Source organism: Chenopodium quinoa, unplaced genomic scaffold (assembly GCF_001683475.1).
Source record: "Chenopodium quinoa cultivar QQ74 unplaced genomic scaffold, ASM168347v1, whole genome shotgun sequence".
In the NCBI taxonomy this organism is placed as follows: Eukaryota; Viridiplantae; Streptophyta; class Magnoliopsida; order Caryophyllales; family Amaranthaceae; genus Chenopodium; species Chenopodium quinoa.
This window is the reverse complement of record NW_018743292.1, coordinates 11,689,651-11,716,651: the sequence shown is the minus strand read 5'-3', so window position 1 is coordinate 11,716,651 and position 27,001 is coordinate 11,689,651. Positions and strand designations below refer to the sequence as shown.

Sequence of the window (27,001 nt, the reverse complement as noted above, 5' to 3'; positions counted from 1 at the left end):
TGCGTTACTCACTAGTCTAATTTATCGAGGGTCTAAATTCTCTAAGAAAAACTTTGTAGTAGTGATAGTGAAATTCTACTCATCATAATAAATATTTTTTTATGCTTCTATTAGTAGTGGGTAATCTATCCAGTGGGTTGATATAGCTATGCCTGCTTTTCAAAATGCTTATTTAGGAAATTGAGCTTCGTCCTTGAATTTTGTAATTTAAGCCTTATTCTATTCACTTTAAAATAATACTCCATAATATTCAATAAAAATAATTTTAATTCAATAAAAATATAATTTTCTTTTGACATGTAGTAAAAATAATTTTATTTCACTTAAGTATAAATAAATTTTATTTAGTAATATTCGGTAACTTCAAAGAACAAATATAATTGAGAATCAGTAAAAAATTTGTAAGTTTTAATCAGCAAAAATAATTTCATTCAACAAGAATAATGGTTCGAGATTTGACAAACTATATTTTTGTATGCTATTGAACTCAATAGACTTGGTCAAATACAAATCTGCTAGAAAGGGTCGAGCTTTGTTTAAAAATTACCAATTCATGTCAAGTACAGCCATAGCATATTAGCATTGGTAATGGTTGGTTCTTTAAAATACTACATAGGGGAGAGAGGGGGAGGGGGATAATTTTATTGCAATTTTTGAAACACGATTATAGAACTACTAGATAGCGGATTTCTATAAATAAAGAGAAATATATACTTCGTACAAAGTAAATTAAAAATGTCTAGTTGTACATGAAGCGGGTAACGGATGAAGCGAATGATGAGTCGAATCGGATGTGGATGATACTCTACTTCACCCACTAATCATCCACCCACCCGTTTAACATATATATTTAATTTTTTATCTAAGAGTTTTAATAATGAAATATGTTGTTATTGTTTCCTTTTTTATTAATATATAAAAAACTATTGTATAAATCACCGAAAATTAGAATTATGTGGATTTTTTTTTTCAATTTCAATACTTATCTATTAGTCATCCGCTCCACCTGTTTCATCCGCGGATGACGGACGGACGGATATGAATGATGAGTAAAGCGGGTGACCGATGGATATGGATGGAGTGATTGGAATAATGGATGGATGCAAGTGAGGCTCCATCTGATCCGAATCCGATCCATTGCCATCCGTCTCATCATGGATAGCTAACTTTTCAATTCATCTCTCCAAGATAGCATTTCACATCGACATACAGAAATATTAAGCGTCTTCAAGAATCATTAATGGTGATAGCAGAGTTTTCTTCATTCTCCTCCATATGTCCTGCTCCCCAAAAACGAGCAACAGTGACGTTCACAAATCTTTTATTATGATCAACGTGGATAAAATTCCAGTCAAAAGCCATCTAGATTAGCTTTCCAAATTTCAACAGAAGGATACATATTTTCTGCCAAAAAATGCTTATACTCAAGAAAACTCGCTCCTATAGCTTCTACGGACTTACAAAAGAAAACGTATTGCCTTAGTGAGTTGGCATGATTGGCATGATAGTATTCCATCTGTCTTCTTCATCAGGTAGCCATCTTGTAGTTGGTACAAGTAATCATCTTCAAGACTGCTTCATCCTCACTTGTGACAATAAAGGTCAAGTGTGCTGATGGTTGATGAACAATGCAGGCTTAATAACCCATATCACCAAAATTCAAATGGCAGGATGACACACATTTTTGCATTTTGCTTGTCAAAATACACTAGAACTGCAGGATGTCATTCACACCCTAATTCTATACCAATTTCATGTATAATTTAGATCTCTTGAAGTTTGACACAATTTGAAGCACACATCCTGCACTTGACATGCAGAAAACAAATTGAGTTGCTTAAATTGCTTAGGACATAGGAATAAGAGACTAATTACAACAGGATAGATGGGTAAAGATCTGCAAAAACTGCTGTCCAGAAATTGTATTGGAGAGAGAGAGATCTTGCTAAATTACCAGAAGGTTATAAGAAGTTGCTCAAAAGTATCACATTTATGGACAGGAAGACTCCCAAATGCAGCTACCCTTGCGAAGTCTGACTGTGTGAAACTTTTTTTTAGCTGATAATCATCTCTACTCAGCAAGGGATCCTGGTCAGTCTTTTCTGGGAATTGTCAGAAGATGGCCTATTTCCCCCTGATGCCTGTTGCCTTTTGATCTTGGTTATTGTCCTCCATGCCAGAAAAGTCTTTGGCAAGATCTGTCTGAAAGTCTTAAAGCTCTGCGTGTAAACGATCATTTATATTATTTAAAACTTTCATATAGTGATCAAGACTAAAAAAAACAGTTCTTTAAAAAAAAAATAAGCAGCAGCCTGAAGTAAAAGTAGGTGATCAGCGTAGATCTGATAGCTATGATGTCCATTGATGTGATAACTACGAAACTATGATGTACATATAAAAAAGTAGGCATAAAGGAGAAAATGGTTGAATTCGTTTAGGCTATCAAATGATTATTCTTGGGTTCACACACAAAGTCAGTGAGGTAGTGGTCATGCATAACAATGCAACACTCAGGTAGGATATATTCTACAAACAATCTGCGTCACACAATCAGATTGACAAGTTGGAGTAAATAATTATAACGTAAGATAAGAAAATTCTGCATATGGCAGGCTGTGGTTCCAGTTGTAAGGATATTTTAAACATACCTTGTTTGCTTCCAAATCCTGTTTGATGAAGATTTTCTGATCAACGTTGCTGACATCGATCAATGAATCAACTCGAGAGAACTATTTGATAGGTGTGGGTCCTGTTTTTCAAACCAGAGAAAGCAAAGCTATTAGGGTTATCCTTGCTGCTCCATTCCCAATCTTTCAATTCAGGATAATGCTCTATATTGTGCAATAAAGGATCTCACATGTCCTTGTGAAGCAAGAAGAAAATAGAGGAAGAGAGTATATCCCACTCCTACAGCAAGAAATGGATGCACTTGGGTGCGAGGCCAATAAGGACGCTTGATGTTGAGGCAGTACTGCCAGCTGAAGTCAAGGCTTCGTTGCAACTTAGGACAATGGATTTCCATGGTAGAGATTAACAGTCTCTTGTACCCTTTCCTTTAATAAGTTCATAAGCTTACAGGCTCTAGTATTTGAAGAGCATAGCTACATGTTACAATTTCCTCTGACGAAGAAACAAGAGGTATGACAATCTTACTTTCTATTGCTTCCAAGACCTTGATTGAACCCTAAAATTGGCACCAATTGTATATCAAGAAAAGGTACATCTCATTTACACTTAAATCAAATATACAAATCTGTATGTATCATCAGACAAGAGTCAACTGCAGAACATGCAGCACCATCTACATTGAGGATCAGCTTGGTGAAAGGTGTGAAGCTATCATACAGCAATGTCAGATACATCCAATGGTAGATGCATCAAACTAACAATCAAAGAACTTTTAGAAGTTTGATATCCTCTGTAATTAAGCACACATCCTTCATACAGAGCCCACTACCATAATATTGAAGACTCCAGTAAATAGCAGCAGAAGACTGGAATTAACAAAATTGATCAAGCTTTCCTTTCGAGTATCATCGTGGTGTAATAATTAAGTAGTAGCAATTATTTCCTTTGAACCATTTCCTCAGAAGGTAGCCACTTTAAACCCTGGATAAGTCATTAGAATCAACAATTGTCACAAACAAGGTCCAATGAGCTATACACCAAAAGAAAAAAAGCAAAAACACACACACACACACACACACACATCTGAAAAATAAGGACCAGAGGTAAATATTATGAAGCTGCAACTCTACATGGACAAAAATTATCCACAGATACAGAATTACTAGGTCTCAGACTGGTCATTTTTTAGAAATTATGCATCTCTGACCAAAGTTGAAAGATCCAGGTGGCCAAACACTTCTTGGAGTATTAAGTTTTTGAGTATCTGACATGGGCACTTAAGTTGATCAAAAGGTATGTAAAATATGCCATCAAAGGGTACGACAGACAACTAGAGCTGTCTCTGCATTGTCAGATGTCACTCTAAATTGACAAATCAGCTACTAAGCAATCAGTAACAATTTAAAATTCATCATAGAAAAACGACCTTGAATACAAATTTGTAAGGTCAACTATAGAATTGAGGTGCCTTGAAGTTCAGGGATATTTGGAAAAGTTGCCATATACCAGCAATTAAGGGCTCATTTGGCATAATTATCAGTTTAAAATTTTTGGTTTTATGATTTTGAAAGTCACAAGATCTAAATAGAATTATGAACTAAAATAAGTTAACCTACAATAATCATATTGAATATAAAATCTGACAAAAAAATGATAAAGAACGGGCCCTAAGATTCACATTTGAAAAGATCCACCTTTAAAAACAGGAAAATTTGTCATAAAAGACCTTTTATGTCTTTTGTGAGAAAGGATTTTTTAAAAAAAGGTGGCCAAAAAGGACCTTTTATGTGTTTTTGGTTGTGAAATGGGACCTTACACTAAAAACATATATGCCTCTGTGGTTTTGTCCATAAGTGTCTTTCTTCTTAATAGTAAGGTTCAGGCAATAACTTCAAAAAATAAATATTTAAAAGATGTAAAAAAAATTAGATACTTAAGAAGTCTAACCAATCAAGCCACTTTAGCAAGTGGAACCAAAAAGTAGCAACTTCTCAACATTCTTTAAGCACAAAGAGATAATTACAAATGCACCAAAAAGGGTAAGAAAAGGAGAGAAGATACAAACCATCAGGCATGTGCTATGCGAAATTTGAAGAGCTTCTTCCCAGCGATTTAATTTGATGAGCCCAATGATAAGGTGGAAAAATACACTTGGCTCTGGAACCCCTCTATTCCTTGTCATGTCAGCAAACAACTCAAAACCTTCATCAACTTTGGATGCAAGACACAAACTCTCAATCAGTGAGGAATAAACATGAGCCACTGTATGAATGGGGGCAAATGATGATATCTCTTTACACAATTGTACTGCTATATCCAGTCTTCCTGCCTTACAAAAGCTATCAATTAGAACTTTGTAAACAGGAGCAATAGGCACGGGCTCATTATCACTTAAAACGTCTAGGAGGCCTAGGGAGACAATGAATTCTTGGCTGAATCCCTCAATAACTTTCTGATAGCTTGCAACATGCATAGGCCAATATGTCTGCTTCATGTCCTCCAGAAGGTCGTGAGCCTTATCTAGAAGGCCAAAAGAGCAACAGTGATTTATCAAAACCCTATAGGTCACATAATTTGGAGCACATCCCTTCTCATGCATCAAGTTGAATAGCTCAAGGCATCTCTCAATTTTACCAGCTTTCCCAAACCCATCAATCATTGCAGTATAAGTAACAACATTCGGACTGCAACCCTTTTCATCCATCATCTGCATAAGCTTATAAGCCTCACCAGTCTTTAGTAATTTACACAACCCATCAATCATCTCAGTGTAAATCACAACATTAGGGGCGCAATCACTTTCCAGCATTTTCGATAAGATCGTTAAAGCAAGATCCATCCTTTTATCTTTTAACATCTTGTCAATAAAAGAGGCATAAGTGTATATGTCAGGACTGTATCCACGTTCAGACATTTTAGTTAATATCTCTTGCGCTTTATCAAGCTCCCCCACCTTGCAAAATCCATCAATCAAGGCGTCATAGACAATGTTATTTGGTTCACAACCATCAGCAAACATTGCATCCAGTAAGTTGTGAGCATCTTTTACCTTGTGTGCTTTGCACAACCCATCTACCAAGGCTCCGTAAGTGAAAACATTAGGTGCATTTACCTCAGAAAAATTTACCTTAAAATACATGTCTACATCTGGCAAATTTTCTTGTCCTCTCATCCTAGCATATATTTGGCTAGCTTTGTCAATGTTTCCAGATTTGCAGTAGCCATCTATTAAAGCAGTATAAGTCACAACATTTGGTACACATCCATCTGATAACATCATTTCAAAAAGCTCATTGGCTTCACCTATCTTGCATGCTTTAAGGTACGCATGAATTAATGTGGTGTAGGTCACCACATTAGGAGAACAACCATCTAAAACCATTTCGTTGAACCACTTACGTGCTTGGGCAATAAGACCAGCCTTACAGAACCCATCAATCAGAATAGTGTAAGTATATACATCTGGAGTAATACCTGATCTTTTCATTTCTTCAAATAGCAGAAAAGCCTTCTGAACCTGTGAATTATTGCAGAGGAATTCAATAACCTTTGAGTATGAACTGTTATCAGGCACAAAACCCTTACTCGTCATTTCTTGAATAACATTATATGCTTTGTCAAATTTCCCAGCCTCACAAAGGCATCTGGAAAAGCTGCTTACATTAACTTTGTTTAACACCAATCCCCGGTCAATCATTTCAGCATAAACTTGCTCTGCCAATTCTAAATCATATGAACTAGGTAGCTCCTCCTTACAACAAATTCCACCGATTAATATGTTATATACCAGATAGCCAGGTTGGCAACCACAATTTGCCATATTCTCAAGCAACTTGTATGCATAAAAATAGTCACTTGAAGCGCAATATGCATGAATAAGTGAATTAAATATTCTACGATTAGGGTAACATCCTTCAGCAATCATCATGCTTAATATTTTCTTACACCTACCCAGCTTCTTTTTCTTCAAACACCCACAAAGCAAAACCCTGTATGTTACTACATTGGGCAATGAAGAGCTGCATCTCATTTTGTTCAAAATATCTATGGCTTCATCAAAAAGAGAAGCTTCACATAAACCAGATATCATTGTTGTATAAAGCTTTGTGTCGGGGACAAAGTCTTCCTTCTCTACCAAGTCCAGGGCTTCACCCCACTTTCCAGCCTTGCACAGAGCATATGCAAAAGAATTCAACGTAGAGATATCCATTTTAAACCCAACATTTGACATCTCTAAATGAAGTAGACAGGCAGTGTCTAACCTACCAGCTTCTACAAATACCTGAACAAGAGCATTATATGTTGACCTAGATGGTCTGTGACCAAAATCCTTCAGCCTTCCAAGCTCCTCCAAGGCCACATTCCACCTCCCATCACGGCAACACTTCCTGACCAGAACATTAAGCAACTTTTCCAGAACCCCCCTATCTTCGTCCTGAATATCTTGAAGAAAATGCTTGGGTATCCTATCATCCTGATCACACCCCATTACCTCCAACAATGCATCATAAACAGGAGTAGTATGACTATACCCAACTTGCTGACCAGCCCATAAGAAAAACTGAACACTCAGCTTAGGGTTTTTAATAAGCTTCATCACATCAATTAATAAAGGTTCACTCAATTTGTCCCTAAACTTCCGAAGAAAGTTTTGGGTTTTGAACTCAAATACATTGTTACTCTCATTTATTGCACCGGAAATCAATGCAGCATCAGCTGAGAAATTACCTTGCTCTGTTTCCAGCAATGAAGAATCCGAAGAACCCACAATGCAGTCACGCAATTGTGAGAATTCTTTGCTGGAAAATGTATCTTCATAATAGCTGCTTGATGTAGAGAGAGCATTAGAATCAATCAATCCTCCAGGGGTATCTGTGGAAGAATGGTTGGTGGTGCTCAAGAACTTGATGTGGGCGTAGGATAATCGAATGATACGAAAATGGCCGAAGATGAATGAATAAGGGTTTGAAGAAAACGTCAAAAGCAGTGAAGATGACTTGTTTAGAGTCAATCCCAGCAATATTTTGCTCATTCTTTGGAGGATAAGGGGCATAGAGTCATGATCACCACAATTCTGCTCAAAATTATTTCTTGGGAGCTTTGATTACACCTAAAAATTTCACAGAACTGATAAATCAAGGGGAAGAACTGAAAAATCAAATATAAATTATAAAATTCCAAAGCATATAGCATGTTACATCACTAATGTAATGAACTTAGATTCTTCCATCGTCATCGAAACCCCATTAACAATGAATTAACCTTATATGCAAAACTCCAATTCTCAACAAGATAACATTGAACAAAGCCTACTTACATGGAAATTAGAATATCACCAACAACATTTCAAAGCATATAGTAAGTATTTCGTAGCTTTGAACTTGTTACATACTACTACATGTATTCATTTCATTACCAAATTTATTATATCCTATTTTCTTCATAATTACGAAGCTATGTTAATGTCAAGCAAATTCTTCCCTCAAATGTACAAGAAACCATAAAATGTAGCAAATTTGTGGGCATTTTGAAATTTGCAAGTTACCCAGTACAAATTATAAGCTAAAAAAACAAAATCAAAACCGCAGTACACCCATTATTCCCAAAAATTTACAAGTTATTAGGAATTGAAGGAAATCTAACCTGGATTTGAAGGTCACTGGTTGAGATATATTGCAGGTTGGTTGTGGAGATGGTGGCACCGCTAAGAAGACGGAGGAACTGACGGTGATGTTGTTGTTGGAGGAAGAATCGATGGCGGCGTTGGTGGGGAAGCCGGGAGGGTTTAGTATGATTTTCAATGCGAATGAACCCATGACATTTCGGTAAATAAATCAACCACTTTACGTATTGAGGGGGTGTCTATTATTCGAATTAAATTGAAATTCAAATCCATTCAAACCGAAATATTAATTTGGGTCGGATCTGAATTTTAAATTGAATTCGAATCGACCGGATTGAATTTCTTTGGATAAAAAATTTAGATATGAAATCGTTATTTTATAAATAAGGATTGTTAATATCAATTATGTTAAAAATTAGGTTTATGATTACATCCATTCAAAAAAAAGTTTATAATTACACTAATATTAATCAACTAAAAATATGTTTTCAATACTCGTATTAATCGTGTAAAACTATGCTTTCAAAAATTGAATTTTTTATAATTGCAACGTATTTTAATTCAGATTTTCGGATCGGATTCAAATATCTAGATTCTAATTCAGATTGGATTGGATTGGATTTAGTTAGAAATTCGGATCGGATTGGATTTAATAATTGAAAACCGAAATTTATTTCGATCAGATTAGATTTGGCCTAAATCTAAATCGAAAACCGAATGGACGCTCCTATATGTAGTCATGATCAACTGTGGGGCTCGATTTTAATGAAAAATTAATTGATTTAATAACGAAAATATCATATGATAAATATAAATTGTTTATCTCAGTGATAAACTTGTATAATTGTATTTCTTGATTTTCAATTTAAAAGGTCACTTATAGGATTAAGGCGTTTAAGCATAAGCATAAGCAAAAGCTGGTTATTGTTAAGATTTTTCAATAAATTTTTTTTTTAATACAAAAGGTAAGAAAAATAAATTAGTAGAATAGTGGAATAACAGGAGTGTTGAGATGTTGTGTTGAGTTTTTTAAATGTAAACATAACATGTTATTCCACTATAATAAATTAATACATATTATTCCACATTTCCACTATAAAAAAGAAAAAAGAGGTAACAAACATGTGTTGAGTTATTTTTTAAAATAACATGTTATTCCACTATAAAAAAGAAAAAAGAGTAACAACTAACAACACAAGCATTTTAATCAATTATCCTTGCAAACAAACAGGCTGTAAAAGATGTTTGGGGCATAACTATCCTTCAATTCAACACTTTTTCTATAATTATATTCCAATTTCTGAATACTCATCTGGGAATTCTGTTCATTGTTGATCTGCATTCAAATCATGGAGTATCCTAATGGTATGTCTCTAAATTTCTTACTCTTGTTATTTTTCTTCCTCTTTTTTTTGTTTCTTTTCTTATTCTACTCATTTAAAATCCTGTTTTCCTGAAATTCAATTGGACCTAATTATTGATCAACTTTTTATTGAATTTTAGTGGGTAATGATTCTGATGTTTTATGTCAATCATATTTGACTGATTTAGTAGTCATTTGTATTTACCTGCTTTAATCAGTGATTGAAATAGCTGATTTGAGTTGATTGTTTGCTTGTCCACTCCATCTAGAAATAATCTTGAGATTCTCCCAACCTATGTGACTATCTCTATTACCCGTGTCGGATCCTCGATACTCCAACATGCATATCTCTATTGCCCGTGTTGGATCCTCAACACTCCAACATATATATTACATTTTGATATTTATTACAAGGCCAAAACCATGAAATGTTTTCACAATATAGCCCAAGTCAAACACTTAGGCACTTAGTCCAACACGAGTACTTGAGTCCGAGTAACAATGGATTCAACCTATCTTAATTAAAAGTGAGACATGTTTAATAATAGGTGGGATAATCAATTATTCTATAAAGTAGCAAAAGGATAAATCTAGATCTTGATAGTACTTGCTATACATATATACGTAGTATATAGTATTCACTATATAATTCTTGTGATCTTGTTAGTATGAAGGTTAAAATTGAGTTGAAAATTTGTATGATGATATGTATGAAGTATAATGGTAAATGTAATGTTTTCTTGTCCAATTTGGACTGTCTAAGCAGTTGTACAGGATAGAGACGAGAAATTCTTGACAAAAGCAATAGAGGAAGCTTACAAGGGGGTGGAATGCGGACATGGGCGCCCCTTTGGTGCTGTTATTGTTTGTAACGACGAAGTTGTGGTCAGCTGTCATAACATGGTGTCGATATACAAAGACCCAACTGCACACGCAGAGACCACGGCTATAAGAGAGGTTAGATTATTAGCTCTGCTACGTAATGGACCTCATCGCTTAGGACATTGACTAAAGCAAATTAGTGATATTTGTTTCTGACAGGTTTTATGGATTCGTATAATCAATGTGTGTCTATCTTCTGTGAATTCGTTCAACTGCATATCTTGTGCTATATCCACTCACGGGGCGTTTGACAACAGGGATAGGGATAACGAGGATAAGAAGGTAGGATAAGAATAGGAAACTATTAGGTGGGATAAGGATAAAAATTATTATGGTATCCATTGTTTGGAATGAGTTGTGAATTAAATTGGAATAAGTAGCAAATTTACGTAAATATCTTTACTAACTTATCTCTTCTCTTCCTTCCCTTTCAAAAAGGGTAAAGTTGTCTTTTACCTTTTAATTTTTATCCCCAAACCTTATACTTGCCCCCTTGTTATAGAAATAGAGGGATAAGCCTCTATCTTGTCCCCATCCCTTTCATATGGGGGAACTTGTATCCCCTTAAACAAACAAGGGATAATGGAACATGAGAGATTTTAAATCCTTATCCCATGAATAATCACCACAAACAAACATGCTATCAGTGTTTAAATAGAGTGGATAATTTAAAGGTTGTTGATTGCTACCATTCATCTTGAGTGTCATGACTGAGGTTCATCTTAATAGGGCTAAGAAAATACTGCAGAGTACACGATTTGATGTTTGTGGTTACTTAATTCTGCTACGTTTTTTGTCCTCATGAACTGTCCATTGCTCCAACAAGCAAACATGCCTTAAATTGACTTCTAAACAAGTTTTGGCTTTATCACATTTGTTGCTCTTGTGCTATTTCTATCATTAGAAACTTCGCGAATTTAGTTGGTAATACAAGGGGTTGATGTGCTATATAATTCTGAAGCTGTTATCCTGTAACTGTATGCTAATTTATTGAAATTTGATCATGAATATATTATTGTTCATTAGATTTTCTACACATCTTAAGTTTCAAGACATGCAATAAGTTATCTTCCCAGTGATAGGATTTGCAAGTTATCATATACTTCATTTTTTTAATTGGATTGATTATTTCAGGCATGCAATAAGTTGGATCGAATTGAGCTGTCAGATTGCGAAATGTATGCATCTTGTGAGCCATGCTCAATGTGCTTTGGCGCTATAGAGCTTTCAAGAATTAAGGTTTGTTTTAATGCCTATGAACATTACATAGTTCTGATGACTATGCCCAGATTGCTCATCTGGTCATCTTTGTAGCCTGTCATATTTCAACAATCTTATTAAGTTATTATACTAAAACAGAGGTTAATGTATGGCGCTAAAGCTGAAGCTGCCATAGCAATGGGCTATAAAGCTGCCATTTCTGATGCATTGAGGGGCACTGGAGTTAACCAAACGACTGAGATCGAGATCAAACAAGCTGATGGCAATCTAGCCATCGTTGCTGAACAAGTATTCGAAAAATTTCCTAAATCCAGTGCTTAATAATAAGTACAGCAGTCAGTCAATTTTCGAGTTTTGTAAAATGACTCCATTCCTCCACCAATGGGGAGATCGGGAGGTTTTATTTATCTTCAATGGAGATGCACAAGAATTATATAAAAGGAGTCTTTAATGGCTTTAGTTGAACAAATAAAATCAATTTCTTTATGTAAGCTTAGGCCTTTGATTAGTTTGCCTCCTCCTCCTACTAGAGATATAATTGAAATGAATGAAACTGAATGGAGCTGAACTAAACTTGACTTATTGAACAGAATTTAATGGAGCTAAATTGAATTTGATCGAGCTTAACAGAGTTGAATTGAAATGAAATTTTGAAATATACCTCCAAAAGAACATGGACTAATTTGTTTGGGAGTCTTGTTAATAACACCCTCCGTCCCAAAATAAGTGTTACATTCGACTTTTTATTATTTCCTTGGTATGATTTTGACCATTAATATGTTTAATTGCTTACTAATAAAAACTACTCACTTCGCATTATTAATATCCCATTTTTATAATTTTTGCTAGTGTGATATTAAAAAAAAAATATACGGTCAAAGATTTGCATCAATATACGTAAATGAAAATTTATAGAACAAGTCTAAACAAACCTAAAAATATCACATCTAACAATATTTTTTTAAAATTTTATTTCACTAAGTTGATTGTGATCAATAATTGAACTTTTTCCCTCAATAATGCTCAAATTTCACAAATATTGCCCTTTTTCTACATTTTACCTTAGTAGAAGAAACCAATTTTTATTGGTACACGAAAATTGAAGTAGCATTTTTTCATACTTGAAAACCTTTACTTGAAGTAATGGTTATCTGGTTTATATACTGCTACTTCAAGTAGCGGTTATTGCTGTAAATTTTTCTGTATTTTCATTTCGTTTTCAACAGATTGAGCAAGAGAATTAAAACGCGTTATCTTTCAAAAAAAAAAAATTATATATATATGGCTTGAAAATTATGAAAAAAAATCTCCTCGGACCCATGAATAGTAGAGTGGAAAAAGGAAAAAAGAGATTGTATTTGTGGAATAGGATAATTTATCAGCATTATTAAGGATAACATTCCCAATAAATTAAGGTCCAGCAAATTGTTTGACAAATGCTCCATTCGGGAAATAATTGTGTCAATTCCATTCCACACTTTCTCCAACAATTCTGGACACACATCTTGGAATTTTTTTTTTTTTTTTTTCAGCTCATCTTGGAATTTTACTCATTCTTAATCTCAATTCAATTCATGGTGGATGCTAATGGTATGTCTCTATTATTCTTCTCCTATGATCCCATTTTGCCTGAATTAATTTCAATTTGACCTGGTTGACTATATTTTAATTGATTAAGTTATTTGTATTCACTTAATTACTTGCACTAGTATTTTATTTTTTCATGATCCAAAGTTAGTTGTTACTCAGACTCTATACTTTGTTTCAAGTACGTGCGTCAGTGCGTATACAATTAGTATTGAACATATTATATGTTAAGATTCTTACTGCAAATTACATAATTCATGTACTAATGTCAAAATAATCTTGATTTGAATATTTATTCATTGTGATTTAACCCAGTCTAATGGCAGTGGTCTTTTTCCCCTCTTACTATTTGCTCAACTTTAGGAATTTCCCCTGTCCATCACCGATTTTAGCTTCTACGCATCACTTAGGTCCCGTTTGATTTGATGTAAAATGTTTTCATGGAAAATGATTTTCCCATTATGTTACATTTTCCTATGTTTGGTTTGTGAAGGAGCGTAAAATAGTTTTCCCAATGGTGGAAAATTGCATCCATAGTGAAAAACATTTTCCTTTCCAAAACAAGAGAAGCCATATTTTCCTCCCTTCTCCTTATTTCCATTTCACTTTCCTCTCATCCATCCCCACATTTTTACTCCTATTTTAATTTCTCTTTAACTTTTCTTGTAAAAACCAAACAAAAGAAAACTATCTTGCAAATGTGGTTTTCCTTGAATATATGTTTGTCATTAACACCGATTGGTTTGTTGTAAAACATTTTCAATGAAAAATTAGTTTTCACGGAAAATATATTTTCAAGAATAAGCACAATTGCAAATTAGTTTTTCTTTGTTTGGTTGCATACAAGAAAGTTCAAGAAAAATAAAAGATAGGAGAGGGAATGTGAGGAAGGATGAAAGGGAAGTGAAAAAAAGGAGGTAAGGAGGAGGGAGGAAATTGTGGTTTTTCTTGTTATGTAAAGGAAATAGTTTTCCATCATTAAGGATGTGAAAATTGTTTACCACCCCTTCACAAACCAAACAAAGGAAAATGGGAAAATCATTATTTATGAAAACATTTTACATCAAACCAAACGGGGCCTTAATGAAATACTGGAGTAATAGCATAAAGAAGAAATCTAATTATAAACCATTAATATATTTTGGGCGGAAGGAGTACAAGTCATTTTGCTTACATTCAAATAAGCAACAAGCCCTTTATGTTATAGTACCTACATACTATATACTCCCTTTGTCCCTAATTGTTTGCTCTTTAAACATAGTTTACTTTATCATGTGCAGGTTGAGTGGAACTGATGAAAAAGAAAAGTTTTGGGACCTAAATAATTTTTATGAGAGAAAAGTGGTGGTCCCTATGTACATTTGTTGTATGGAGCAATTTTTATAATAAGAGAAGTCTTAGAAAGGAAAATAGAGCAAACAAATAGGGACGGATGTAGTAATGCTGCTAATTATAAGGTTCCCTTCTAGTATTTGGACTGTACTCACAGCAATTCTGTTTTCATCTTATAGCATCACTTAATTGAATAGTAACATAAGAGGAAATCAAATCATAAACCGTTACTATGATATAATTGTATTTTTGGACGAAGGGAGTTAAGTTATTCTGCCTTTTGTGTAATAGTACCCACTATATGACTTACTGCTATTTATATTGTTTCCTTCTCATATTTGGACTGTCTAAACAGCTATACAAGATAGAGATGACAAACTGTTGACAAAAGCAATTGAAGAAGCTTATAAGGGAGTTCAATGTGGACATGGGGCTCCTTTTGGTGCTGTTATTGTTTGTAATGATCAAGTAATTAACAGCTGTCACAACATGTCGCGGAAGTACAATGACCCAACTGCACACGCAGAGGTCATAGCCATAAGAGAGGTTAGATTACTAGATTCGTAGTTATTTGTGTTTGCATTAATTTGCTACATACAGAATGGAACTCATTGCTTAGGATATTGATTTACTGCAACAAGTACTATATGTTTAGGAGAAGTTTTGATATAAAACATAATTTTTTTAGCTTTGTTATACGGTCTCTTAATATTTGTTTAGGAAAAGTTTCGATTTATTTCTTTGTGAATAAGATCAACTGCATCTCTTGTACTTCAATTCTTACATTTCTTCCAGGGTTGTTGAATAGAGTTGACAGTTTCGAGTTTGCTATGCATGAAGTTGTTTACTGTATCTTGAATGACAAGCTAGGGCATGCTCAGGTTCCTTTTGCCTTAGAATTTGATATTATTTGAGCTTAATTTATCTCTATCTTTCTGTTTAGTTAAAGAAGCTTTAGTTACACCTGACACTTCTCAAATTTAGTTGCTGATTCTGTGATTAATGTGTTATTTCATTCGGCAGTTGTTAGCCTAAATGCTATCTTATTGCAATTTGATCAAGAAATTATAGTTTTCCTCTGCACTTTCTACTTATCTTTAAAATATACTTGTATAAGTCTAAAACAACCTTATGGTTATATTATAATTCTTATCATTCTTCCATCTTGGTTGGCTAATGCTGTAATAGTTTAAAACTGAAGTTTTGTGATAAGGGAATTCATAAACCATATTGGGCAATCCATTTTGGTTGGCTAATGCTGTAATACTCAGGGTTCTTTTTCTGAGTAGTTTGGAAATGTGTAACCATATGGTTGTACAAAGTAGTGAAACGGAGACTAGTAGTTGATTATAATCCAGAGTTCAGATGATTCTTTGAGGCCTCGTTTGGAATAGTTTTGGTTATCAGTTCCTGGTTTAAGTTTCTGTCATCTATATTAAGCCTTGTTTCAGGTTTTTTTTTCTTAAATCATTTCCGGTTGACTGTATATCTTATTAGGAGGCAATCTGTAATGTTTTTTCATTATGGGAATTCTATGAGTCAGTCTCTTCACTTTGTTGCTAGTCTGCTTCAAATAAGTGTAACCAAGTGAATCCTCTGCTAGTTGTATTTGTTTTCAGTTGTGACCTCCCTTTTTGGCATCTCTTTGTCCTCTGACAAACCCGGAAAAAATATCAGTGAGCTGTTCTGACTAAAAGATGCCACAGTCGAAAATTTCTTTGGTGTTCTATTAGTCAGTCTGTAGCAGGGATATCAGTCCATTTTAAGAAATCACTTAGAAAAAAGCATGTGTGGTGAAGCACCTACATCCATTGGGGCGGTCTCAAATACTTTACGTCGAGTATATACCTTTCAATTAGGACTAGACAGACAATGTTTAGGTAGGACACTAGATAATGATTGTGATTTGAGGCCAAAAATCAAGTTTGCTTCAATTTTTCCAGCAGTATAAGTGTACTTAATGGTCTTTGAGGCTGAGACGTTTTATTTTCGATGATACCAAATTTTGCACATTATAGGTGTCACGTAAAATATATCATCAGACTATGTAGATATATTAGTCACATCCAACTACAATATATATTCCTTGATCATCAAATACTTTATTGGTTTTTTTTTTTCACAAGATTGGTTTTTTCAGGCATGTAATAAACTCAATCGAACTGAGTTGTCAGATTGTAACATGTATGCATCTTGTGAGCCATGTTCAATGTGCTTTAGCGCAATACAGATTTCAGGAATTAAGGTTTGTAATGATGTTTATGAATACTACTTATTTCTTATCTTTGTACTTGATTATAATGTTTCAAACACTTACATTTTATTAACAGAGAGTAATGTATGGAGCTAAAGCTGACACTGCTAGAGCTATGGGTTATAGATCTCCCATTTCTGATGCATTGAGGGGCACCGGAGTTTATCAAACAGCAGCTGATCTCGAGATCAAACAAGCTAACCATAATCTGGTTATAATCGCCGAGGAAATATTTGAGAAATTTCCTAAATCTAGTGCTTAAGAAAATAAAAATACATCAATCAATCAATGCTTGGATTTGTGGATTTGTACAAATTATTCCAAACCACCTGATCCCATGAAAACACATTTATGTAGGAAGGCATAACCATGGAATGATTTGTAATATATTAGATTAGTGGTGCAATGTTATATTTAAAGGTTGGTGATCTTCATAGCCGTTACTGTTATGTCAATTTTGATGATCCTTCCCCGCGCTCTCCTATTCCGCTAATTCTTAACTTCTATTTCAATTTGTTGTTATTGATTGGGGTTCGATTATATTGAATTTTTTGTAAAATGATATTGGTGGATAATGTTGCGTGTGGTCACTCAAATTGGTGGCTGCTGTCGGTGTGAGAATTGGTGGAGAGGTGATTGCGACAGTTCGCAGCCTTGGTGGAAGGGCAGCGATTTAGGAGGGGGAAATTGCTGCTGTGCGCGGCGGGTGGAGCAGCGATTTTAGAAAGAACTGGGTGGGCTTTATGGAGTTGGTCCGAGTATCTTTGGAGATTTTAAACATTACTTCGTATGTGGTTTGAGAATGAACTAGATGCTTTCTGTTATGAGCAATTATAATACTGGTTTAGTTGTACATGCAACATTATGCCCACCCCAAAATTGGTGCGTGAGGGAGGTGTTGAGAAACCGCTAAGCGGTTGCGGTTAGGTGGTGATGGAGTAGTGGTGGAGATTGAGAGGTGGCTAGTTGGCTACTGTGATTGTTAATGTCATATATTAGAATATTATTGTCATATATTAGAATATTAGATTATTTATGTCATATATTATATTATTAATGTCTTATATTAGAATATTATTGTTAGATATTATAATATTAGTGTAAGATATTACTCATATTAGAATATTATTGTCAGATATTAAAATATTATTGTCAGACATATTGAACTTACGGTGAGTCCGGTCTCACGCAAAACTTTCTCTAGTGTAAAAGACACTTAAATTGGCATTGTTTGTGTTAATTTATCTTCCTTCCTACATTTACCTCTAAATATCTTAAATTGCTTATAGACATTATCATACTAGCATTAGATTCATACATTCTCACAAAGACACAAAATCTACCTTTAACTTAATTATTAGAAAATACGAAGTGCAAGTTTATCACCTTTATAAACAATATGTGTTTATCAAGTAGCAAAAGTGAAATAAAAAAAAACCTAATTACTTTTTATGAAAAACAGGCCTATAAATATTGATATAATTAAAAAATGTCATGCTGTGTAGACTTTTTTGTTGATTTATTTACCATTTTGCCATTTTAGGTGATAAATAAGGGATTCATCCTTTAACAATCTGATTATCTTTAAGGTTAGGGCTCGTTTAGTTTACCTTATTTTTGCTTATCTGAACTTATCTAATCTGGTCTGATCTGATTTGATTGTCTGATTTGACCAAACTTTGACCTTAAGTGTACGATAATCTGTAAGGAAAAAAATATCAAGTGGGGTTTTGCTAGATTCGTAATAATGTATAGTTTATTAATATGTAATTTTCATGCTTTTTTTCATTGCAAAATTAAAGATCCTTCACACTCAAAATTTCCTTGACCAACAAAGCATAGCTAATAGATTTCCTATCATCAAATTTCTCTTATTGTCAATCGATGTAAGTATGTAACACATGATTCCAAACATAAAGCCTTTGGTATTAATTTATTTTCAAATTAAAAACTGAGATTATTTTACCACAACACTACCATTCATTCAAAAAAAAAAAAAAAAAAAAAAAAAAAAAACTTCCATTCATAATGTAGTATTAAAATAACACTAACTCGCTAAAAAAATCATTCATCTCCACTGTTGCTTTCCTAAGAAGTAAAAATACATCTAACTTCAATGCACACAAATGGACTCACAAACACAATAAGTACCAAAAGTGATTATAGCTAGTATACCATGAAAAAAAAAAGTTCTTATGCAAAATAAGAATGAAAGTCGATCATTATAGAACACATCTTAGGTAAAACTTAAAATCAAAAAAAAAAAAAAAAAAAAAAAAAAAAAAAAAAAAAAAAAAACAATAATAAAAAATAAAAAGAGAGAGAGAGAGATAGACAAAGAGAAAACACTATTTCTCTTTTATCCAAATTCTCAAATGCAACAAAATGGAACAATATTGTAGAAACCAAAGCTAAAATTTGTAGCCTATGGTGGTCCACCATCAAAAGTTGTGCCAACGATACTAGGATTTGCATTGGCGATATTGTCATCTTCTTTCCAGATTTACCATCTCTAGATTGGTCTTTTTTCCTTAACTTCCAACACGTAAATTTGATATGTCCTTTGGCATGACAATAGTTACAAATATTATGCCTATTAACATTCTTGCCACTATTAGTTGATTCATTTTACAAAAATCTATCTTTGACAACCAAAACATCATTTTGAGGAGAACCTGACTTAACAATGTGACTTTCAATCATGTCTCTTTGAATTGGGGCATGGATAACATCCTTCACGCTCAAAATGTTTTTGCTACGTATCATAGTATCACGAAATTGTTTGTATGATGGTGGTAAAGAGCACAACAGCTTAACAGCTAAATCTTCATCATCCATCGATATATTGATTATTTGTAAATCCGTTAATATAGAAGTGGACGGGGATAAGGAATGTGAGAAGAAGGAAGTGGACGGGGATGAAAAATTAGAAGTTGTTTACCAATACGGACCATGGATGAGAGCTTCTCCACTGATATTATCTCAAGCGTCACAAGTCACTAGAGATATGGAGAAGAGGTTTCTTGATAAGATGTGCTCTGGCAGGAGGGGACGCAATGTCTCATATAACGACCCAGGTTCCATAAAATTGGGCCCTGTGGGGGCTGCTAGAAAGCTCAAATTTATGTCACCATCCTCTGAGGAGATTGATAGCAGCCTATGCAAAAGAGAAGCTCGATTGATGTTGGAGACTGATTCACAAACCCAGAAACTTGTCCTGCGAACAAGAAGTGTGAGTGGCGATTCTTGTGCTGATGTTGTCAAGGAGTGTGGGAAGGAAGGGGATGTTACTAGTGGTGAGATAGTGAGTGTGGTGAATAAGGAGACAACTTTGGACAATAACCTTGTTGTGCAAGATGTGAGTGAGTGGTGTGACTCTAACCAGATAGGGAAAGAGGGGGCAGGGACTCTTTCTCAATCAAAAACTGATGCTAGGAAAAAGGTTTGGAAGAGGGTGGGGAGGAAGGCTGATGGGGACCTTTGGACGAATAGGATATGTGTGAGTAGTAGAGGTAACTCTGGGGGAATGGGGTTTTGGTGGAGGGATATCAATGTGAAGGTTAGCTCCTATTCGATTCATCATTTCATTGTGGATGTATGTGATCATGAAAATAATCCTAAATGGAGAGTGGTAGGGGTGTATGGATGGCCGGAGTAAGAAAACAAACATCTTACATGGGCGATGCTACGAAGAATTAAATCGAGTAGTACTCTTCCGTCTGTGATGTTTGGGGATTTTAATGAGATTTTGAGTAATGGGGAAAAGAGGGGGGTGTCCTAGAAGTGAGAGTCTTATGGATGCCTTCTGGAATACAATGGATGATTGTAAATTAAGAGACTTGGGGTACAAGGGTAGCATCTTCACTTGGAAGAAAGGAAACTCCCTTGCAACTTTGAAAAGAGAAAGACTTGATCGTTTTATGGCGGATGTTGCGTGGTGTAATATGTACCCCAATTTTGTGGTTCGACATTTTCCAATTTATAGATCAGATCATGCCCCTATCCTCCTTGATACGATTAATTACTACGAGAGGGGTAGTGTAAAGAAGGCCTTTAAATTCGAGTCATGGTGGTGTCTAATGAGGACTGTGGGAAGGTGGTTGAGGAAGCCTGGTTGAGTAGCGTGGGATTGCAAACTGTTGGCCATATTGAGAGTTATGCTGAGAATTTGACTTCGTGGGCAAATCGCTGCTTTGGTGATCTAAAGAAAGAAAAAAAAAAACAGAAGATAAGCTCAAAGAAGTCCAGAGAAGGGATCCTGATGCTGATATGATAGCGCAATGCAATTCACTTACGAGCCAGCTTAATGAATTACATCGTATGGGTTTGCTCGTGCTAGAGCAAATGAGCTCAAGGACAGGGACAAAAATACCACATATTTTCATCAAAAGGCAAGTACCCGGCGCCACATTAACAACATCGGTGGTTTGTATGACGATGGTGAAGTGTGGAGAAGCACGAAAGAGGAGCTGGAAGGTACTACTGAAGCGTATTTTGCTGGCTTGTTCCAGACCTGCAATCCAACAGAATTTGATTTTTCTTTGGAGGGGATTGGGTATGTCATGACAGCGGAAATGAATGAGCGACTATGTGCTGAACCTACTACAAAAGAAATCAAATTTTCTCTTTTCCAGATACATTTGAACAAAGCCCCAGGGCCCGATGGTATGCATGCACTATTTTTCCAAAAATTTTGGCATATTATTGGGAATGATATTACTACTTTTGTGAAGAATTGGTGGTGTGGTGATTTGAATTTGAATGATGTTAATAAAACTTGTGTGGTTTTGATTCCGAAATGTGAAGACCCTAAACGTATAACGGAATTCAGACCCATAAGTTGCTGTAATGTAGTGTATAAAATAATCTCAAAAGTTATGTCGAACAAATTAAAACCTCTTTTGGAACAAATTATTTCCATCAATCAAAGTGTTTTTATTCCGAAATGGTTAATTACCGATAATGCATTAGTAGTTTTTGAGATTTTCCATTCCATGAAGAAAGGGGGTGGGGGAAAAGATGGGACGATTGCCTTAAAACTTGATATGTGCAAGGCATATGATAAAGTGGAATGGAGTTTTCTGGAGAGGGTAATGTATAAAATGGGGTTTTGTGATAGTTGGGTTTGGAGAATTTTGGATTGTCTTTCGAGTGTCTCTTTTACTTTCAAGATAAATGGGAGGATTTCAGGGTCGGTTGTTCCTACCAGGGGTCTTAGACAAGGTGACTCGATCTCTCCTTATTTGTTTCTTATTGTTGTTGATGCTTTCTCTACTTTATTGTCAAAAGTGGCGTCTGATAAGTTGATCCATGGACCGAGAATTTGTAGGGGTGCCCCCAGAGTGTCACATTTATTTTTTGCCGATGATAGCCTGCTTTTTGCTAAAGGTACTGTTAGTGAGTGCTCGGTGATAGTTGATATAATCAGCAAGTATGAAAGAGCATCCGGCCAAAGTGTTAATCTGACAAAAATAGATGTTGTGTTTAGCAAAAATGTGAGTGAGTCTCATCGATTGGAAATTGTTGATATTTTGGGGGGTGAGAGAAGTAGAAAAACATGAAAAATATTTGGGCTTACCTACGATTATTGGGAAGTCTAAGAAAGCTATCTTTGTTAGTCTAAAATAGAGAATTTGGTGGAAAATACAAGGGTGGAAAGAGAAGCTCTTATCGAGGCCCGGGAAGGAGGTGTTGATCAAAGCTGTTGCACAAGCGATCCCGACATATATATGAGTATCTTTAGAATTCCAGATAGTCTGATTGATGAGATTCATGAACTATTGGCTCAATTTTGGTAGGGCTCAACGAAAACATCTAGGAAGATGCATTGGCACAGTTAGGACTCAATGAGCAAGCCGAAGTCTCAAGGTGGCCTTGGTTTCCGTGATCTCAAAGTATTTAATCAGGCTTTGTTAGCAAAACAAGTGTGGAGACTCTACAACAACCCAAACCCACTTCTTTACGCTATCCTCAAAGCTTGGTATTTTAAACATAGTTCAATTTTAGAGGCTTACCATGGATACGATCCAAGTTACTCTTGGAGGAGTTTGTGGGGGGAAAAATCGCTGCTATTAGAAGGGCTTAACTGGAGAATTGGGAATGGAAAAGATATTCGGGTTTGGCTTGATTCTTGGATCCTTGGTAACGTTATTCCACCGCACACCACAATTTTTTATCCCGAGCTTCGTGTTGCTGATATAATTGATCAACATTGTGGTTATTGGAAGGTTGACATGCTGCGTTAGTTGTTCACTCCTGAGGTGCAAGCGCTTGTGCTGCAAATCCCCCTATCATTGGCTTTACTAAATGATAGAAAATTCTAGGGGCATACAAAAGATGGGGAATTTAGTGTGAAATCGGCATATTGGCTAGGGAAGTTGGGAAGAAATCATGCGGGAAACAATGTGGGTACTGCTACTGATCAGAGGGTGTGAAGCATTACATGGAGTATTGATGGTCCACCTAAATTGGGTCACTTTGTGTGGAATGCCTGTAAAGGAAGTATGGCAATAAAGAAGGTGTTGTATCGAAGGCATGTTGCTTTAGATGAGATGTGTGGTGGTTGCGGGTTGGAGGTTGAATCAATCTCACATACGCTCTTTGATTTCAGGGAGGTACAACATGTATGGAGGAGTAATGATCTTGCTGCCATTATTATTAGTGATTCGCCTAGGCATACCCCTTTCCCAAATTGGCTATTGTGGATGGCTGACAAAGTCAGTAAAGTAATGCGACGAAAAGTCTTGATAATTACGTGGGTCGTATGGTTTTGCAGGAACAAAAGAGTGCATGAAAATGCTGCTCTTGATGTTGAGTTTATTGCTGCAGGTTTTCTTTGAATGGTCCATGAGTACAATAGCTATGCAATAAAAGTCTTCAAGCCACCTGAGAGATCTCCAAGAGCTGCTGTGTCAACATGGAAGAGACCCTCACCTGATGTGATTAAACTAAACGTTGATGCCCACGTTGGTAATGGTGCTGCTAGGGATTTGGGTGTTGTGGCTAGGGACTGCTGTGGCTCCATTTTGTGGGCTGCTGTTAAGCGCTTCCCTGCTTTATGGGATGTTGAGGCTGCGGAGGTGGCTGCAATGCACTACGGGTGTCAAGTAGCATTACGTTTGGGTCATACAAATGTATGGGTGGAGAGCGATGCGGAGTTGGTGGTCAACAATATCAGACAAGCAAAGTGTGGTATTTCTTCTATTTGGCTAATCTATGACGACATAGATCGTCTTGCCAAGTCTTTTCATGTTTTTAATATTTCTCATGTTCGTAGAGCAGGCAATACAGTAGCCCATCTTGTAGCTCGATGGGATACTAGTAGTTGTGATGAACTAGTTTGTATGGGTAACTTTTCGCAAAGCATTTTAGCTCTTGCGGAGCTTGATTGGGAATAAATGTCTGCTAACGTCTTCCCTAAAAAAAACCCAATTCAAACAAATAAAAGTTTTATTTTACCACAAAAAAAAAAAAAAAAAAAAAAGTAATTGGATTTTGCCATCACTTAACAATATAGAATGAATCCACTTACTTGGGCTTCTCGATCAGTCGCAAGTGTGAGATTAAATTAAACCAGGTCCATCATTAATGCACTAAGCTTCCTTTCATAAAGTTTATGTACACCAACCTTAATTAAGAATTTTGTGAAGAGAAAAAAAAAAAAAAAAAGTAGTGTAAGGTTCTGTTCACTTCACCTTAAAATTAATAATGTTCAGTTAGGTTAAAATAAATTCGGTTCAATAAAAATAAGTTCTGTTTCGGGGTTTTTTATGTGTCCTACGGGAGAGTTACGTCACCAAGACAGGGTCCTCGCTGGTTGTACCTGCAAACAAACGGAAGCTCCGATTGTTCGGACTTCTGCCTCCGACGATCAAGTTAGTACATATTCGGAGTAAAAAGAAGAAAGTAAAAGTGGATCTTCTCGGATCCCGAGATCAGGTGTTTTCTCTATTGTAAGAGAATTGATTGTGATGTAATGAATAAATGTCCCCCCAAAATGGGGTAAATCTCCATATTTATAGGGTCATTGGTAAATGTGCCCTTACCTAGGTCATTCTGACCTAGATTTGGTGGGCTGCGCCATTTTGCGGCTTCCTCGGGAATTGGGCCCTGAAGGCCGTCTTTTTCCCTGTGTCAGCTGGTGATTGGTCCTTTTTAGACCTCTCCTAGGGTGACAAGATTGGACCACGTGGCCTAGGTATTTTTACCTAAATCATTTGCCCCTCACTGGGGTGTGGCGCTTGTGACACTTGTCACTCTGTCATTGGTGAACAGTTTTTTAACTATTCACCTTCTGGGGAAATTATAGGGGAGTCCCTGGTTTTACCCCTCCTCATTTTTGACCTTTTTGCAAAGTCTAGAGAGAGAAAGCAAAGTTTTTGGAGAGAGAGACTCTGATAATCGCCTGTGTTTTTTCGAACAAAATTACCGTCTGCTATTCCCGTTTAGCATAGTCGATCAACGCTTGACATCGATCTTTCTTTTCCAGAAAACTCATAAAGGTAACCGTCTCTCCCCTTCTCAGCTCTTTTATCCTTTTTACCATTTGTGTATATTGCATTGAATATATAAATGGATTCACCAACAACACACACAGCACAGCTTAGGACAGTAGTCAGCCGGTCTCCTGGTACGGCTGAGTCCAGGACTGGGGGTGCCGTCTCTGGGTGTTTGGACCACCCTCGTTCTTCCTCAAATTTGACTGTCTCTGTGTCTGTGCAGGATACTATGGCTCGGACAAAGTGGACGTCACCTGACTCGGAATATAGGGAGGAAGGCACACTAGAAGTGTCGTCTGACGAAGTTAGTCCGGTTGAGGAAGGAGTGAATTCTCCACCGGGTGCCCCTAGTACCCCAATCGATGGCATCTTGGAGGAGTCCGATCATGGAGACGGCAAAGAGGCCGGCCCAAGATCAAGCTCCAAGGAGTCAAGCTCACTGTAGGCGGATGCTGATAGTGAGGAGGATGAGGCATCCTCATGGCCAGCACAATCAGATCCGTTTGGGGCTCATGTGTCTGCTAGGAATAGAGTGGCAATGGAGACGGGTCTTCCCGCCTTCCTAGATAAGCGACCCCTAGGGAAAAATTGGGAAATGATACTGCCGCCTACGGAGGGCAAAATTGCTTGGGATGATGATCAGCAAAATGCTAACAATTACTTTGGTTGCTATGAGGCGGCATTCAAAGATGGCCTTCGCTTCCCCCTTTACGACGCAATAAAGGCCATATTGATGGGATATGACCTAGGCGTATGGCAACTCACCCCCAACTCGTGGGTGAACATTCTCAGCTATATCGCCGCCTGTGAGATGCAAAACATAAAGCCCAGCTAGGAGGCTTTAGCTTACATGCACTACTTAAGCCGTGCCCCAGGCGGCTGGATGGCGTGGTACACTTTGACCACTCACCCGGAGTACTTGATAACGCTTGACAAGTCATCAAAATGGACCAATTAGAGGAGCAAGTTTTATTTGGTCTCCTATCCCAGCCAGCGTCAAAATCATTTTCTCCGCCGGTATAATAAGAAACCAGATCTCTTAGGGAAAAAGTATGCCCTGCCGCATGTCCCTGAGGAAGGCTGGACACAAATACTAGAGCCGGGATTCTTTGGGACGACTACTATGCCCTTAGATGATGGCACAAAAATCATTGTCCCCATGAACTGGGTACCTCATCCGGATTAGTTGAATTGAAGGATGAGGCGTTCCTTTCCGCCTGTGGTCTTAGTACCGTGTTTGAGAGACGTACATAGACTACCATCCAGCACTTTAGTGCCGCTTATACTGTTTCTATGTAATTTGTTGAAAGTTTGTCTAACCAGCCAATAACTTTTTGCAGAAGAAGCTCTAAGCATGGTGGATGCTGGGAAGACGCCTACCAGGTCTGCAGCCAAGATCAGAAAGGGAAACTTGGAGAAAAGGAGGGCCCAGCTTGTGGCAAAAAATGATGGGGTAAGCTCCGTCTGCCCCCCTCCCCCCCCCCCCTTGACTTGTAGTTTACTCATCATTGTTTTGAGACGACATATTACCAGCTGTAACCCATGTGTTCCATTTTCAGGATGGGAGCAAGAATGCTTAAGCGAAAGCCGGGGGACTTTGCAAAATTCTCCTC

At 36.4% G+C, this 27,001-nt stretch overlaps 4 protein-coding genes across 7 annotated transcripts; 3 read left to right on the top strand and 1 right to left on the bottom strand.

Annotated features, from left to right (window-relative positions):
- Nucleotides 1-1,276: 1,276 nt before the first annotated feature.
- Nucleotides 1,277-8,474, bottom strand: LOC110737052 (pentatricopeptide repeat-containing protein At1g06710, mitochondrial-like). 2 transcript variants are annotated; one of them, XM_021917413.1, is made up of 6 exons: nt 8,272-8,474; nt 4,694-7,738; nt 2,858-3,609; nt 2,649-2,749; nt 1,955-2,219; nt 1,277-1,803 (listed from the first exon to the last, which is right to left on the bottom strand). In XM_021917413.1, the coding sequence occupies exons 2-3, from the start codon at nt 7,679-7,681 to the stop codon at nt 3,565-3,567; spliced, it is 3,033 nt and encodes a 1,010-aa protein (XP_021773105.1). In that variant the 5' UTR covers nt 7,682-7,738; nt 8,272-8,474; the 3' UTR covers nt 1,277-1,803; nt 1,955-2,219; nt 2,649-2,749; nt 2,858-3,564. The 2 variants fall into 2 exon arrangements, with proteins under 2 accessions (XP_021773105.1, XP_021773104.1); XM_021917412.1 differs by having other exon boundaries at nt 2,649-3,609.
- An 852-nt stretch (nt 8,475-9,326) lies between these two features.
- Nucleotides 9,327-12,205, top strand: LOC110737051 (guanine deaminase-like). 2 transcript variants are annotated; one of them, XM_021917410.1, is made up of 5 exons: nt 9,327-9,616; nt 10,381-10,571; nt 10,656-10,778; nt 11,631-11,735; nt 11,856-12,205. In XM_021917410.1, exons 1-5 carry the CDS (start codon nt 9,601-9,603, stop codon nt 12,036-12,038), a joined length of 618 nt encoding a protein of 205 aa, XP_021773102.1. In that variant the 5' UTR covers nt 9,327-9,600; the 3' UTR covers nt 12,039-12,205. The 2 variants fall into 2 exon arrangements, with proteins under 2 accessions (XP_021773102.1, XP_021773103.1); XM_021917411.1 differs by lacking the exon at nt 10,656-10,778 and having other exon boundaries at nt 9,362-9,616.
- Nucleotides 12,206-12,876: 671 nt separating this feature from the next.
- Nucleotides 12,877-17,324, top strand: LOC110737050 (guanine deaminase-like). Of its 2 annotated transcripts, XM_021917408.1 has the most exons (4): nt 12,890-13,307; nt 14,992-15,182; nt 16,777-16,881; nt 16,967-17,324. In XM_021917408.1, exons 1-4 carry the CDS (start codon nt 13,154-13,156, stop codon nt 17,150-17,152), a joined length of 636 nt encoding a protein of 211 aa, XP_021773100.1. In that variant the 5' UTR covers nt 12,890-13,153; the 3' UTR covers nt 17,153-17,324. The 2 variants fall into 2 exon arrangements, with proteins under 2 accessions (XP_021773101.1, XP_021773100.1); XM_021917409.1 differs by lacking the exon at nt 16,777-16,881 and having other exon boundaries at nt 12,877-13,307.
- Nucleotides 17,325-22,736: 5,412 nt separating this feature from the next.
- On the top strand, nt 22,737-23,135 carry LOC110735961 (uncharacterized mitochondrial protein AtMg00310-like). Its single transcript, XM_021916132.1, has one exon. The coding sequence runs from the start codon at nt 22,737-22,739 to the stop codon at nt 23,133-23,135; it is 399 nt and encodes a 132-aa protein (XP_021771824.1).
- Nucleotides 23,136-27,001: the final 3,866 nt, after the last annotated feature.